The sequence below is a fragment of the Carlito syrichta genome, unplaced genomic scaffold (genome assembly GCF_000164805.1).
Source record: "Carlito syrichta isolate Samal-C Ts95f unplaced genomic scaffold, Tarsius_syrichta-2.0.1 Scaffold298795, whole genome shotgun sequence".
Taxonomy (NCBI): domain Eukaryota; kingdom Metazoa; phylum Chordata; class Mammalia; order Primates; family Tarsiidae; genus Carlito; species Carlito syrichta.
The window spans coordinates 84,057-101,184 of NW_007242891.1; the positions used below are offsets into that span (position 1 = coordinate 84,057).

The 17,128-nt window shown below is 42.7% G+C and overlaps 1 protein-coding gene and 1 pseudogene across 2 annotated transcripts in view; both read left to right on the forward strand.

Annotated features, from left to right (window-relative positions):
* Window positions 1-17,128, forward strand: part of LOC103256958 (sodium channel protein type 10 subunit alpha) — a gene marked incomplete at its 3' end in the record, with an annotated part of 85,146 nt that overhangs the window by 13,264 nt on the left and 54,754 nt on the right. The window contains exons 4-7 of the mRNA XM_021710729.1: window positions 10,529-10,657; window positions 11,532-11,623; window positions 16,156-16,347; window positions 16,801-16,867. Of these exons, the coding sequence (XP_021566404.1) occupies window positions 10,529-10,657; window positions 11,532-11,623; window positions 16,156-16,347; window positions 16,801-16,867 (480 nt within the window). The remainder of the gene's footprint in view (window positions 1-10,528; window positions 10,658-11,531; window positions 11,624-16,155; window positions 16,348-16,800; window positions 16,868-17,128) is intronic.
* LOC103256956 lies at window positions 14,318-15,239 on the forward strand (annotated as a pseudogene). The gene has a single exon (XR_002481787.1). The product of XR_002481787.1 is annotated as a lysosomal-associated transmembrane protein 4B-like (transcript).

Consider the following 17,128-nt stretch of genomic DNA (forward strand, 5'->3'; position numbering starts at 1 on the left):
ATCCCTTTTTTGTGCTCAGAAAGAAACTAGAGATTCTCTGGGACCAAAGTGGAAAAGAATATTTCAAGTTGGGCACCAGGAGGTGAAAAGGGCATGGAGTCAAAAAGTGTTAATGGCCCAGAGCAAAACTTTCTCACTATCCCAGGCCCCAGGCTCACAGAGAATCATTGACAAGTCTCTTTGATGGCCCTAGGTCACCCACCACTAACCATCCTGATATTCTGGGGGAAAAAATTGACAATTACTGCAACTTCGTTTCAGGGAAAACCACAGTGTAAAGACAGATATTTTCTCACCTGTGAAATGAAGCTGAACTGACTGCAAACAGGGGAATGGGTGTCTGGCATTGCATGTGTAAAGTGTTGCTTTGTGTCTTCACATTAATGAGCCTATCATGTTATATACATATTTTATCTGATGCTTTTAAAAAGTAAGATTATGTTTTTGAGATTTATTTAAATGGATCCATGTAGAACTAATTCACTTTTTTTTTTTTTTTTTACTGCTATAGAGTATTCCATAAAGATATTCTCCTGTATTTTCCTTTAGAAGTCACGGTTTTTCTTTCTATGTTCAGGTATTTTCTCATCCTAGAATTTACTGTTTTGTGTGGATGGTATGAGATAGGCTTCCAATGTTTTCCCATATGGGTTATCCTAACATCATTTTGAACAGATCACCATTTCCCAAGTGGTTCCTACTACTGCTCTGTTAAACACCAGATTCCCATGTTTACTTGAATCTGTTTCTCCCAGTAATCTGTTTACCATTCCCTGAGTCAACACCACACTGATTTAAATATTTTGTAATAAAACTTGATTTTCGTGACCCTCCTTACTTGTCTTCTTGAAAATTACCTTGGTTCTTCTTGTTTCTTTAATTTTCCATATCAGTTGAAGGGTCAGATTCCCTCCCTCCCTCCCTTCCTTCCTTCCTTCCTTCCTTCCTTCCTTCCTTCCTTCCTTCCTTTCTTTCACTTGTAGGGACAAGGTCTCGTTATGTAGCCCAGGCTGGTCTCAAACTCCTGAGATCATGCAATCCTCCTGCCTCAGCTTCCCAAAGTACTGGCATTATAGGGATGAGCCACCACACCCAGCTGATAAGTCTTTTATTATTTTTATTTTTTGAGTTGGAGTCTTACTCCGTTGCCCAGGCTAGAGTGCAGTGGACACTCATGGCCACCCTAGCGTCAGCCTGCTGGGGTCCAGCCATCCTTCCGCCTCAGCCTTCCAATCAGCCAAAACTACAGGCATGCGCTATAATGCCCAGCTAATTTTTTTATTTTTATTGTATGAAAGAGGTCTCCCCAAGTTGCCCCGGCTGCTCTTGAACCTGTGGGCTCAGGCAATCCACTCACCTCAGCCTCCCAAAGTGCTGGGCTAATAGGCTGAGCCATGGAGCCCGGACCAATAAGTCTTTACCTTCATAACCTTTAGGATTCAAAGGGTCAATTTTCACTCTCTTTTCTTACAACTCTGTCAAAACTGATTGATAATGCACCAAATTTGTTGATTACCACAGGAAGAGCTACTACATTTATAACACAAAGACTTCCCACACATCAGCATAGCTGATCACTTAATTTTTGCAGATCTTCTTTTATATCCTCCCACAACATTTTCTAATGTATTTTGTTTGCCCTGTTGAGTATTTTTTATTGGTAAAATAAGTTAACGTTATTAATTTCTAGATGTTGCATTTGCAACCAGCAACTTTGCTGAGCTCCTGAAAATTACATTTCTCTATAGATTCTCTTGGATTTTCTATTTAGACAATTATATCCTCTGCCTGTTCCTTCCTCTATAATTCTTATACACTTATTTATTTTTTCTGTCTTATTGAATTGGCCAGGACCTTCAGCATAATGCTGAATCAAAACTATGACAGTGAGCATATTTATTTTGCTCTTGATTTTAAAGAGTGTGCTTTTTAATGTTTCACTATTATCATGGTGTTTGTGGAGCCTCCTAACTACTCTTTGTCAAGTTAAGGAACTTTCTTTCCATTTCTGGTTTATTAAGATTTTCATTATGAATGGGTGTTGGCTTTTATCAATATTTCTAAATTTACTAAGGTTATCAATAGTCTTTCATCTGTTAATATAATAGACTACATTAGTGGATTTGATAGTCTGTTTTTAATGATTCAAGCTGATCATTTTGCTGGATTCAGTTTTCCAGTATTTCATTTTATCTATTTTGCTAAATGAGGCTGGCCTATAATCTTCTTTCATAAACTATCCCCTTGGGATGTTCCAACTCTCTGTCTCACTGTCTTCCTTCTGTATTATCCCTGGGAATTCCAAATTCTTCCTTTTTTAATTTTTTTATTTTTTTTTTGAGTTGGAGTTTCACTCTTTCACCCAGGCTGGCATGCAATAGCATGCTCACAGACACCGCAGCCTCTACCTGCTGGGCTCAGGTCATCCTGCTGCCTCAGCCTTCCAAGTAGCAGGAATTACAGGAACATGCCACCATGCCTGGCTAATTTTTTGATTTATTGTAGAGATGAGGTCTCGTCAAGTTCTCAGGCTGGTCTAGAACCCATGGGCTCGGGCAATCTCCTCACCTCGGCCTCCCAGAGTGCTGGGATTATAGGCATGAGCCATCACGCCCGGCCCCAAATTATTCTTAAGAGAGCAATTCAGCTCCATCCATCCCTTACAATGTTCTCACAAATGATCTAAAATATTGGTCACTAAAAATCTCTCAATAGCCTCTAAATTATTTGAAAGATTCAGAAGAAAAAGCAATGAGATCATTTTATTCACATATAATTTAAGCATCTAAAATATAAAATTAATTATGATTTTTATAGAATTGCTGAATTTTTATGTTCTTAAAACAGTGTACTTGCTTCAAAGATCGACAGTTCATATTGGTTAACATGGAGTTAATCATAGGCAGTTTCTGTTGACTTATGTGCTTTATTGTCATCTAACAGTTGCTTACATTTGTTAAACTTGCATTTGCCATTGTTACTGTTACATTACATAATATAACAATTCAAAACATGAATCATTTCAAAAGTGGTTAGCTAAAGTATAACAATGACAAAAAAATAGAAATAGAAATCCTACAACATGAAATAAGGTCACAAATATAAGTTATAAATGGACTCCATCATAAATGTAGAGCTTGAATGTGTCATGAGACAAGTGGACAATGTGTGTGGATAATCTCACAAAAACAGATAAAAATATGTGGGAAAATAGAAAGCATGACAACGAATAATGATAATTGAGTTTTATTGGACCAATGATCCTTTTGTCCAAGTACCCAGTTTATTATCTGTTAACATTTTTGTTAAATGATGATATAAAGCTATCAAAACTTTCATATTATTTTCCAATAAAACTTATCAACATGACTTTCAAACCAATTGACTGCCTCCAGTACAGCACAAAATAAGGGTTTTCAGTACAAAAGTGTTGAAATTTAGATGTTAAAGGTTGAGAAGACAACAAATTATAGAGTCATCATTCACCCTCATGCCAAAATAAGGCACAATTGCACTCTTGCTGATAAGATATGAAGACAGCTTCACAATCAATTGCAGATATTTCAGTTGGAAAGGAAGCAAGAAAACCAATCAGTAGAATTCCTTAATCAGAACAATTGTATTCCTTATAATGTGACGGGCATTTAAAGCAATGACAGTTATGTATGTGAACAGACATTTTGCTTTACACATGAACAAAGGCATGGATAAATCATCTGTCAGCATATGTTCACTATATGCGTGAGAGAGAAGTGCTCAGTGACTTTTTGTTCTATTTATCATGAGGCTAATTTCAAAAGAGATTTCTGATTTAATTAAAGATTAGTTTTGCTGGGCGCAATGGCTCACGCCTGTAATCCCAGCACTTTTGAGATGCTGAGGCAAGAGGATTGCCTGAGCCCAGGGGTTTGAGACCAGTCTGGGCAATTTGGCAAGACCTCATCTCTATAATAAATAAAAAAATTAGCTGGACATGGTGGCACGCAGCTGTAGTTCCAGTTGCTTGGAAGGCTGAGGTGGAAGGATCACCTGAGCCCAGCAGATTGAGGCTGCAGTGGCCGTGAGCATGCCACTGCACTCCAGCCTGGGTGACAAAGTGAGACTCTAACTCAGAAAAGAAAAAAAAAACTTTACCACTTTTACCATATTTAAGTATACAATTTAGCGGCATCAAGTACATCTGTAAAGTTGTGGAACTATCACCACCAGCTACCTCCAGAACTTTTTCACCATCCCAAATGGAAATGCACCCATTAAACAATAACTCTCCATTCCTACGCCCTGGAAACCTCTATTCACAGTCACCGCAGCCTTGACCTACTGGGTTTAGCTGATCCTTCCACCTCAACCTTCCAAGCAGCTGGAACTACAAGGCATGAGCCACCAAACCCAACTAATTTTTTTATTTAATGTAGAGATGAGTTCTCGCCTTGTTGCCCAGGCTGGTCTTGAACCCACAGGCTCAGGTAATGCTCTCACCTCAGCCTGCCAAAGTGCTGGGATTATAGACATGAGTCATCACGCCTGGCTGGTAAAGTTTATATTATATATATTTTCCAAAAAAAATTTAAAGGAAAGAGGTAATAAATTGACATTGAAAAACTTCCAGCCACATAGTCAGCAAAGGAAGGCATGCTATACAAATAGAAGACGTGGCTTCTAAATGCCAGGACATACCTTATTCAAGGAAAACAGCTGGGGTTCCCTAACATGTCTCCAGATTCCAATTCGCCATTGAGGCAGATAGTGGAAACTGTGAACACAAACGGATTGTGGCCACTGAGTGTACGTCTCCCCCACCTCCTGGGCTGAAATGAAAAGTGAGTAAGATCTACTACTCTCCCACAATGAATTGCTCAGGCTGACAAACAAGAAAAGTGTACACCGTGTTTTAAAAATGAGAAATGAGTCGGGCTCGGTGGCTCAGCCTGTAATCCTGTGCCTTTGGGAGGCTGAGGTGAGTGGATTGCCTGAGCCTGTGGGTTTGAGACCCGCCTGGGCAGCGAGACCTCATCTCTACAATAAAATCAAAAAATCAGCCGGGAGTGGTAGCGCATGCCTGTAATTCCAGCTACTTGGAAGGCTGAGGCGAAAGGATCACCGGAGCCCAGCAGGTCGAGGCTGCAGTGGCCGGGAGCGGCCACTGCACTCCAGTCTGGGCGACAGAGTGAGACTCCAACTCAAAAAAAAATAAGAAATGAAATTGTTTTGAATGACCATTTTAACAAATACAAGCTATGTATCTCAGTGATCCATTTGGGATTCGACATGGATCTTTGACTTCAGGCCCTAAATATCAGGATTTTTAATGATTAGCCATCAGGATCTCTTAAAACTGAACAGTGGTGCAAATGGCTCAGTGGCTGAGAGTTTGACTTTCCCCGTATGCCCAATAATTTTCTTCATTCACCAGAAAAAGCACTTAGGAAAAAACACATTGGGCATATTAAAAAATATCCAAGCCGGGCTTGGTGGCTCAGTCTGTAATCCCGCGCTTTGGGAGCCTGAGGTGAGTGGATTGCCTGAGCCTATGGGTTCAAGACTCGCCTGGGCAACTTGGTGAGACCTCATCTCTACAATAAATCAAAAATTAGCCGGGCGTGGTAGCGTGCCTGTAGTTCCAGCTACTTGGAAGGCTGAGGCGGAAGGATCGCCGGAGCCCAGCAGGTCGAGGCTGTGGTGGCCGGAAGCGGCCACTGCACTCCAGTCTGGGCGACAGAGTGAGACACCAACTCAAAAAAATAATAATAATAATATCCAAGTGCTGCAACTGGATATAGAGAAATACCTTGCAGAGCCAAATACCACTAGAGAGAAAGGATGCAACTCCATTAGCTGCTCTTGAGGTTGAGGTGGGCCATTCGACCTCTGGTGAAACACTGAAAATAGGCTTTAGCAAGAACTCTCTCCATAATTTCTGGGTCTGTGTTTGATGTGACAAGCCAAAAATATCTGTCAAAGCTTCCCAACAACCTATAATTCTGAGTTAAGATTTTCTAATTTAGAAAACATAAAGAACGAGGGAGAAACCAACAAGATATGGAAGCTGACAGCTCAAGCAGCTATGCAGTCAGATAAAGATTTCTTCATGAATGACTTCAAACACTATTTCTTCTTTCACAGCTATGCAAAAGCATTACTGTTATTCACTTTTTAATTTGATTTTTACTTTTATTTAAGATATATATGTCCGTGGTTTTAGCTGAGCATGGTGACTCATGCCTGTAATCCCAGCACTTTGGGAGGCTGAGGCTAGAAGATTGCCTGAGTCCAGGGGTTCGAGACCAGCCTGTGCAGCTTGGCGAGACCTTATCTCTACAATAAATCAAATAATTAGCTGGGCATGGTGGGGTGGGCTGTGGTTCCAGTTACTTGGAAGGCTGAGTCAGAAAGAATCACCTAAGCCCAGCAGGTCAAGGCTGCAGTGGCCGTGAGCGTGCCACTGTACTCCAGCCTGGACAAAAGAGTAAGACTCCTACTCAAAAAAAAAAAAAAAGTTATATATGTTCATGTAGTTCTACCAGGATTCTAACAAAAAACAGCAACTTTAGTTTCCTTACCTGTTTACCTTTAATCCATTCTTTCCAGAAGCAATTGCTTTCAGCTTTTTAGCTTTTTTTAACTTCTTTCTTCTGATACCTCTCTGTCTCCAATAATATATTCATGCTACTTTATTTTATTTTTCCATTTCAGATGTTATCTATGGGTTCTAATTATGGGAGAAATTAGTACACATATACACATTCATTTCCTCTCACTCTTATCTGCTCTTTATAGTTATATCATAATTTTTGGTTAGATTGTCAGGTAATATGTACATTGACTACATATATGAAAGTGAATACTGTTTAAAGTTGGGTCATACAGTATACTTTGATTACACTTCCTTTCTGTACAATGTTTTTGCTTTCCCTGGAGTTAATAAAAATTTTATTTTTTTATTTGCTTAGTTTTCTATATCCTTGTCCTTAATTTGTTCTCAAAATCTCCCCCCTAGGTGTTTAATTCTTGCTTCAATGTATTTGGTTGCATCAGGTTATCCATTCATCCCAATTATTCCTGCGGAAATCACTCCTAGAGTTCTTCACCTCCTGCTCCATTCTGACCTAGGTGTTCTTTAGGCCTGACACACAGCTCTTTTCTAAAGATTTTTCCTTCTCCATTTGGATTCCTCTTGCCTCTCTCCTGAATCTCATGCTTCTCTTCCTTGTTTTGGTGGAGCACATCCTCTAGTAACTTCCTCTCTCTCTCTCTCTGTCTCTCTCTCTCTCTCTCTCTCTCTCTCTCTCTCTCTCTTTAAGAGACAGGGTCTCACTATGTTTCCCAGCCTGATGGCCTCAAATTTCTAGACTCAAATGATCCTCTCCACTCAGCATCCCAAGTTGAGTAGCTGGGACTATAACTACCACTGCGCTCACCTTCTGGTGATTTTTCTTGGAAGGATGGCTGGGAAGAAAATTTTCTGAGATTTCATGTCTGTTATTATGTTGATTCTACCTTCTTCTTCGACAGTTTTGTTGGGGAAAAACTACTATATTAGAAGGTGTTTTCCTCAAAATTTTGAAGGCATTGCTCATTGTATTCTAATCTCTAAGGTTGCTATTTTGAAATCTGTTGATATTTTGATTGCCAATTCTTTGTGTGCAAATTGTTTTGTTCCCCCCTCCAAAAAAGTTGCACTCTTTGCACACGATGTTCTAAAACTGTGTGATGTTATGCCTTGATGCAACCTTTTTGTCATTCATTTTTCTGAACATTTTTGGATTTTTTTTATTTTTAATTTTAAAGATGTGGGGTACAAGTCAGGGTAAGGTATACAAATGTTCATTATGCAGGTACCCTTGTTGAGGATGTTTTTAACTGAGTACTTCGATCTTTTAGTTTGGAAAATTTTTCTTGAATTATTTCTTTGAGAATTTCCTCCAGTCTCTTTCTTTCTAGATCTCCTGTTAGTCAGAAATTGTACCTACTGGTTTGATTATCTAATTTTCATACATTTTATCAATTATGATCCATTTATGCTTTTTATTCTACTTTCTGTGAGATTTCCAAAACTTTATTTCTATCTGCTTATTAGTGTTTTACTTTTACTGTTATATTTTTGTTTTCAAAATTCTGTGCTGTTCTTTGGAAATTTTTTCATAGCCGTCTTTTTTTTTTTAAAGATGTGGGTACAATTCAGGATTAGGTATATAAGTGGTCATCATACAGGTAAAGTTTGGACCTCCCTTAGGTCCCCACTGGGTCTGATTTGAGATCAGGTACCTTTGCTAATGTTCTTATTTTATATATGCAGCATCTTCTCGCCTCTTAAGTCTTTAAAAAATTAACATTTTCTCTGTCTCTCTCTCTCTCTCTCTCTCTTCTGCTCCCTGCATTGTCTCACTTCCTTCTCTCCTCCCCCCTGATTGGTTGCTTTGGTTTTTGATGTTAGAAGCATCCTTCTAGTTCCTGATGCTCCTTGTCTGGCTGTTCATATTAAAAGTGCAACATTTAAGGGGCTGTACCTCGACTGCCTCTGGGAACTTAATGAAGGGCAGAAGCAAAGAGAGAGGGAAGTTGTTTGCCTTTCATTATGCACGTTTTCCTTTATATGTAATTTCAGTACCCAGCTCGCGCTCTCTCTCTCTCTCTCTCTCTCTCTCTCTCTCTCTCGTTCAACTCTTAAGAGAATAAACATTCAATTCATCTCTGGAGCAAAAGAGAATTTCTCACCAAATGGATGGTATAAAGCAGAGTCTAGAAAAACCAAGTCATTCTTATAAAAACTTTCAAACAATCCTTTCAACTCCATTTGTCACCTTCCCTCTTACTCCACTTTCAGAGGCATTTGGTATATTTAAGTTCTGAGCAGTTCTGGGATCTCTGCAGTATAGCTTGGCTTGCTTCTGGGTACTCCTCACTTCCACTTTTCAGCTTTCTTAGGTCTGCTCTGTCAGTTACCACTTATTATCTGCACTCAGCTTCCAAAATGGTATTGTTGTGTTCTTCATTACCTTTGTCCTAGTGTATTTATGCCTTTAAAAATTTTTTTTGCCAGGGGTGATGGCTCATGCCTGTAACAGTAGCATTTGGGAGACCAAGGCAGGAGGATTGCTTGAGCCCAGGAGTTGGAAACCAACCTGGGCAACATAGTGAGACCTTGTCTCTACAGAAAATCAAAAAATTAGCCAGACACGCTGGCATATGCCTGTCGTCCCAGCAACTCAGCAGGCTGAGGCAAGATGATCGCCTGAGCCCAGAAGGCAGAGGCTATGGTAAGCCATAATTGTGCCACTGCACTGCAACCTGGGTGACAGAGTGAGACTTCCACTCATTAAAAAAAAAAAAAATCATTTTCCTATCATTTTTTTTTTTTTTTTTTTGAGTTGGAGTCTCACTCTATCGCCCAGACTGGAGTACAGTGGCTGCTCCCGGCCACCGCAGCTTTGACCTCCTGGGCTCCGGTGATCCTTCCGCCTCAGCCTTCCAAGTAGCTGGAACTACAGGTGTGCACTACCACGCCCGGCTAATTTTTTGATTTATTGTAGAGATGAGGTCTCGCCTGCTCAGGTGAGTCTCGAACCCGCAGGCTCAGGCAATCCACTCACCTCAGCCTCCCAAAGGCGTGGGATTACAGGCTGAGCCACCGAGCCCGGCTTCCTATGATTTTAAAAGGATTTCATAAAGGGTGGAGGTAAATACATGTATCCTATGGGTCATATAACAAAAAATCTTCCTAACTTTAATAACAGTGTTTATATTTATAATTTTATAATTAAAAATTTTAGTGCACCCCAAATTGCTCATATTGTGATTTATGTGGGCACCTGAATTCCTTGGCCAGAGGTTCTCAAATTGTGGTTCCCCAAGCCAGCAGTGTTAGCATCAGTTGGAAACTTGTTATTCTGAATGTTTGAGAAACACTACTCTACTCCCAACCTCAGTTCCACATTTGTCTCTTTAAATCCAAACCCAATAATGTGTCTGCACAATACACGTGCTATCGTGAGATAACTTCCTCTATTAGGATCCATCCTCCTAAGAAAATGTTTGTGGATTTATATACTGTATTCTTCCATGACACTGGGAGACCAGATATGGTGTAAGAAAAAAAGACAGTCGGAAGTAGAGACGCTTGGGGAGGAGGGATATTGCTGGGCATCATCTCTCTTCCACATCTTCCGCCATCACCACGTTGGGAGATGATCCTTCAGCTTTCCACAGGGCAGGAACCCTTGGGAGTCTCACAGAACAGGAGGATCCCTGTCCTTCACCTGCCACTGCTCTTTGCCTACCTTCAGAGCATCAGAGGCTGCCACTGTCCCAGCCACATGCAGCCCTGCCCACTCCTTCCCTTTATGTGGCTCCTCTGTGCTCCTCAGTCTGCATCTTGTCTCCTTCTTCCCCTTCATCACCTTGGTGATGTTCTTTGCATGTTTTTCCTTGGAATAATCACAGCAACTCATGCCTCCCTCCTGGAGGCAGAAGAACCCCCCTGAGCTCTCTCATGGCACAGTTAACATTCCTTTTCCACTCTTCTTCCCAGGTATGTCTTCACTGTCATTTATACCTTTGAAGCCTTGATAAAGATACTAGCAAGAGGATTTTGTCTAAATGAGTTTACATACCTGCGAGATCCTTGGAACTGGCTGGATTTTAGTGTCATTTCCCTGGCGTGAGTAGCTCTCCAAACTGGTTTGTATGTGTGTCTATATGGGGCTTATGGACATACCCAGTCTCATACTCTGGGAATGCTTCCTCATCTCTGTTTAGCTTCCTCATCTGGAACTGTATGGCCTGGGACTTTCTTGCTACAGAGTGTGGCTATGGAGGCACTACCCCAGCTGAGTCCCATACCCTCAAGTCTGAGCAAATAAGTAGCCTGCCACAGTGAATCAGACTAGGCTCAGCCTCTGCCTTCCTGACACAGAGGTCTTCCCTGAGGAGTCAGTGTCTGAAGAGACTGGTTGGCCAAGCCCTCATTTGCACACAGAGTCACCTAGATGGCAGTGCATCTTCTCAAAGGATCTCCTCTGAAAAAATATTGCAATAATGAGACCAGGAATGATAGCTCATGCCTCTAACCCCAGCACTTTGGGAGGCAAAGGCAAGATGATTGCCTGAGCCCAAGGGTTCAAGACCAGCCTGGGCAACTTGGGGAGACCTTGTCTCCACAATAAATAAAATAAAATAAAATAAAATAAAATAAAATAAAAAGCTGGACATGATGGCATGAGCCTGTAGTTCCAGTAACTTGGAAGCCTGAGGTGGAAGAATTGCCTGAGTCTAGCAGGTCAAGGCTGTGATGGTTGTGATTATGCCACTGTACTTCATCCTGGCTTACAGAGTGAGACTTTGGCTCAAAAAAAAATTGCAATAATGAAATCAGTATCGGGTATCAGTCTATAGTTGGTAGTGCCACTAGATTTTTCAGTGTCTATTCTAAGACCTTCTTGGGCTCATGTTACCCAAAATTGTCCTTATTAATGCTGCATGCATTCCCAGAGCCCTCTCCTTGCAGAGATACTGACTGACTTTTGGTCCCACAGATACGTTGGCACAGCAATAGATCTCCGAGGGATCTCAGGCCTGCGGACATTCAGAGTTCTTAGAGCTTTAAAAACAGTTAGTGTAATCCCAGGTGAGCGGCTTTAACCCACACATTCATTCACAAGAAACATATGTTAGTTTTCACAGCCCGATTCACTTTCATTTTCACAAGAACTTTATAGGGTTCCAGGGCAAGAACTATCACCCCACCTAAAAAACAAAGAAACAGGCCGGGCTCAGTGGCTCAGCCTGTAATCCCAGTGCTTTGGGAGGCCGAGGTGAGTGGATTGCCTGAGCCTGTGGGTCTGAGACCCGCCTGGACAACTTGGTGAGACCTCATCTCTACAATAAATCAAAAAAAAAATTAGCCGGGTGTGTTTCCAGCTACTTGGAAGGCTGAGGCGGAAGGACAGCCAGAGCCCGGCAGGTTGAGGCTGCAGTGGCCGGGAACAGCCACTGCACTTCAGTCTGGGTGACAGAGTGAGACTCCAACTCAAAAAAAAAACAACAACAAAGAAACAGAAGTCCAGAGTATAGAAAACACAATCCCAGGACCTCATCACTAGTAAGAGGTAGTGTGCCTTGAAAGCCCAGTCCTGATTACTAGACTAATGCTCTGTCCACATGCACCTGGCTTCACCATCAATAAAGAACAAGAGGGTCATGTCCTCATTTTCTGTTCTTTATATGACATTCAGGCAAGTTCCCCAGTTGAATTCTCATTTATACTTTAAACTAAAGGTTTAAACTTGAAAATAGGGAGGAAGGGAGAAAGCAGTCCTAGGTTCTGGGAGCTTCACTATTTTCACAAGTCGAAAAACTTGAGTCCCAGTGCTGTCTTTGGACCCCCATACCAGAAAAAGAATTGGGCAATTCTTGATCACTGAGAAGTCAGAAACACAAATAATCCACTAAAGCTCATCATATTGTACTTCTGATTAGAAAAAAACTTTCAAACTGTGTTTTTCTTTTGCTTTCATACCCCACCACAACAATCGTTCACACAGAAGACTCCTGTGACCAAAGGCAGGGAACAGTTTCCTCACACCAAACAGCAGACACCAACTGGCTGACTTCCAATTTAATTCCAACACTATCTACCTGGAGATAGTGTCAGATCCCATAAGTTGAGGTCATAGTCCCCAAGTCTGCCCTCTCCCAATACCAGTCACAAGTCTGGGCCTCTGAAACTTCTGACTGACCAGCCTCAAATTGAGATTCTCACAACCCCTTCTTTGAATTCAATTAGTTTGCTGGAGCAGCTCACAAAACTCAGGGAAACACATTGTCCAGTTTATTATGAAGGATACAGGTAAAGAGAAGGAAGGCCAGGGCAAGGTGTGCGAGGGGTGGGGTGGGGGCGACAGAGCTTCCACGCCCTCCCTGGGTGCACCACTCTCCAGGAACCTCTACATGTTCAGCTATCCAGAAGCTCTCTGAACCCAGTCCTCCTGGGTTTTTATGGAGGCTTCATTACATAGGCATGATTGACAACCATGTAGACAAAAAGGGTATGATCTCATGCTAACAGAGTAAGTGGGAAAACCCAGCAAGGCCTGTCCAGATTCTTCTTGGCCTCTCTGTGCAGCATTCTTTCCTCCACAGTATAAGGCAAGACCTCATCTGGAATGAGGGTATTTTGACCCACAATCAAATTAGAATCCTACTTTCGGCAGGTGAAAGAAGGATCAGAGAAAATCGTAAAGAGAGATTCTGTTTCCTGAGGCCTAAAGCACCCCAACATTATAATAAAAGACTGTAACAAGGGCTATGAGAGTTAGAAGCCAGGAACTGTGGGTGAACCAATATTTATATCACAACCCCCAACGTCCAAGATCTCTATTGTCACCAATAGCCCAGTGACTACTGCTGCCCCCCATTAGGTTGATGGTGGGGATGGTAAGGCCATAGACAAGGCAAACTCACTGCCACGGGACTCAATGCTTTCCTTTTGTAGCCTGAGAGAGTATCTTTCCTCATCCCTGAGCATCCATTCTCTCATCTGTGAATAGACACATTCACCCTAAAGTGGAAGTCCATTCTGCCATCCCACATCTGGCTCTGCAGAGAAGGACAGGAAGCTCTTTGCCAACTTTCCCTCTCTGGACAAACTTCTTCATGAAGGGATCTTCAGTTCTGACCCTTAGTATCTCTCTCACCTACTCTTAGCCAGGATGGCTCCAAGCCTTGTTTATAAGCCCTGGACTGTTCACATTCCCTTCCTGCCTCAGCTGTTACCTCTACCCAACTTGCATCGTATTCCAGAATCTACCACAAATACTCCACGCCTTTGCTCAACTCCCAGCCTTTGTCTGTGCCTCCGTGTTCAGGATGTCTTCCCTCTTCTCCTTGCTCGACTCATACTCATTCTTCAGGGCTTCTCAAGGAGACTCCCTGGTTTTTCCTCACATCCACTCCATCCCATTCTCACCCCCTGAGCTTAAGTTAAGGGCTGCTCCTCTACGTGTCCATCTTCTCGATGATGCTATGGATTTTCATGCTGGTGCCTGAACCATTACTCAGCTCCCAGCCTAGAGACTGACATGTGTAGTGCTCAGTGGATTATTTGTTGACCCAAATGACAAGCCAAAGATAAACCCCACTTGCGGAGCGCAGGGTCCCGCCGCAGCAGCCGCTCAGAGCTCTCTGGGGGGACGCGGAGCCCGGCGGGCCGGCGGCGGGTCGCGAGCCGGAGCAGCCGAGCGGTCGGCAGCAGCGCGCGTTTTTTTCCCGGGCGACGCGGTCGACGCTCCTGGACACCTGCGCGCGCGCTGGCGCCGCTGCACTCGCGGCCGGAAGGATGAAGATGGTCGCGCCCTGGACGCGGGGCTACTTCAACAGCTGCTGCTTGTGCTGCCATGGGCGCACCGGCACCACCCCGCTCGGCTTTCTGGTACCTGATCATCAATGCTGTGGTACTGTTGATTTTATTGAGCGCCCTGGCTGATCCGGATCAGTATCACTTTTCAAGTTCTGAACTGGGAGCTGACTTGGAGTTTATGGACGGTGCCAACATGTGCACTGCTATTGTGATTTCTCTTCTCATGATCCTGATGTGTGCCATGGCTACTTACGGGGCATACAAGCAGCATGCAGTCTGGATCATCCCGTTCTTCTGTTACCAGATCTTTGATTTTGCCCTGAACACCTACCTTGGTTGCAATCCCTGTGCTTGTTTATCCAAAATCCATTCAGGAATACATACGACAGCTGCCTCCTAATTTTCCCTACAGAGATGACATCATGTCGGTGGATCCTACCTGTTTGGTCCTTATTCTTCTTCTGTTTATTAGCATTATCTTGACGTTTAAGGGTTACTTGATAAGCTGTGTTTGGAACTGCTACCGATACATCAATGGCAGGAATTCCTCCGACGTCCTGGTTTACGTTACCAGCAATGACACGACGGTGCTGTTACCCCCGTCCAATGATGCCACTGGGAATGGCGCTGCCAAGGAGCCACCGCCCCCCTACGTGTCTGTCTAAGCCCGGAGGGCGGAGCTGAGAGCATCAGCTTGGCTTTTCAGAAGTCTGAGCAATCATTCTGTTCTTCTACTTTTGAGAGGAGCTCCCTGAGCTGATTTGTTACCGAAATGCTACTTTTAAAAATTTAGATGTTAAGTTGAGACTCTCTGTAGTTTTAAACTTTTGCTTTAGTTAGAACACGGTGATAGGTTAGCAGTATAATTCTTTCTGTGAGGTGGATTGTAACGAGTTTCCCTGGTCTTCTCTCGGCACTGAAACTTCCCCAGAATTTCGATGAACTTCGAGTCAGAAAAGTCTGCTTTTGAATTTGCTGGGCTCTGGCCTTGGACAATTAGTCCCACTTTATCTATCTGTTCCATCTTTTGAAAGTGTAAAATAAAAATAAAACTTAGGAAAAAAAACCAAACAAAAAAAACCCCACAAAGATAAACCCCAGGTTGCTTCCTTTCTCAGTGCTCTTTCTGCTACCTGTGAAGCTACTCTCCCACAGAAGTTGATTTCATTTGCTAGAGCAACAAGTCATCCCTCCTTTAAAAAACAGGTACTCCTTCTTTGCTGGCAGCTGTGCTTGGCACAGAGCCTCTGCTTCTCCCTCAGTGATTGTCTCAGTGTTTCAAATGAAAAATGCATCTCTCTGTGTCTTCCTCTCTCTCTTTCTCTTTTTCTCTCTTTATTTTGCTTTATCTCCCTTGCCTCTTCCCCCACGCACACACACAGAGTGAGGTTCATGTTTTCAAGCCTTGAGCTGCCTCCCAGAACTGAGATGAGTGCAGAAAGACAGGTGCCAAATGACTGGAGTAAAGTTATTCACCTCGTGCCTAAGACAGTGCCTAGAACAAAGTAGATACTCAACAATAATTTTTTAAATAAATAGCTACAGTCAGGAATTTATTTTCTGGGTCTCAGTTGCCTCGTCTTTATAACAAAGACAATCTTATTTCCCTGCCTGACTCTCGGGGTAATTACAAGATTCAGATGAAAAACTGGGCTTGGAACTGCCCGGGAATGTGTAAATACTTTGTACTTGTACACAGAGATGGGGAGGTGTAAGCAGACATGGGGGAAGGTGACTAAGATGCAAGTGTGTGCTCTGTGCTTCCTCATTCATGTGGGAGTATCATTATCATCGTCTCACAGGGCTGAAGGTCATTGTGGGAGCCCTTATCCACTCAGTGAGGAAACTGACGGATGTGACCATCCTCACCATCTTCTGCCTGAGTGTCTTTGCCCTGGTGGGCCTGCAGCTCTTCAAGGGCAACCTCAAGAACAAATGTGTCAGGAATGACACAGCTTTCAATGAGGTGGCCAACGACTCATCTCACAGAAACTGTAAGTAGAATTTCTACCACAAGAACTAAGGCCTGATTGGTTTTGGGACCGCATGGACATAGGGACAAGGGATATGAAGTCCCTGTGCATGTGTAGAGACATATATTTTGATTCTGCTTTCCTGCTGAAATGCTTCTCTTGGGTTGTGTTTTCCTTTCGAGTATCCTACTTCCTGTTGCCCAGTGTCTCTTTTATAAGGAAGTGAGCTATAAATCCACAGACAAGTAAATTCTGCCTCTGCTGAGGGAAGCTTAGAACTGAAATCATTGCTCTTCTCTTCTCAGATGTGACTTTACTCCCTTCAAGCGTCCCAACATGCCCACTGAGTACACATAGCTGAGGGAGGTCATCTCACTCAGACAGAAAACCCAGGAAATGTTGTATTTGCCACATAAGACTTGGGTTGGAGGGTTTAGAACCATCTTTGAGGCTCTCATTTCTTCCTTTCTTGAGCAGATATCTACAAGATTAAGCAAGGCACTTCTGATCCCTTACTGTGCGGCAATGGATCTGACGCAGGGTGAGTGTCTAACATATGACAAAGCACCAATGCCCAATAGTCTTTTCTCCATCTTGTCTTTGGCATATTCTGGGTAGAGCTGGGTTGCAGGTCCTGAGAAAGATGGAAAAACAAATAAGCCATGCCATTTATCATCCCAGAGCTCATGCGGAGGAAGAGTTTGAGTTAGTTTTCACTTTGTAACAAATGGTCCCAAGATTTTGTGAGTTAAGACAGCAACCATTTCTTTAACTCATGATTCTGTACATCAGCGTTTTGGGC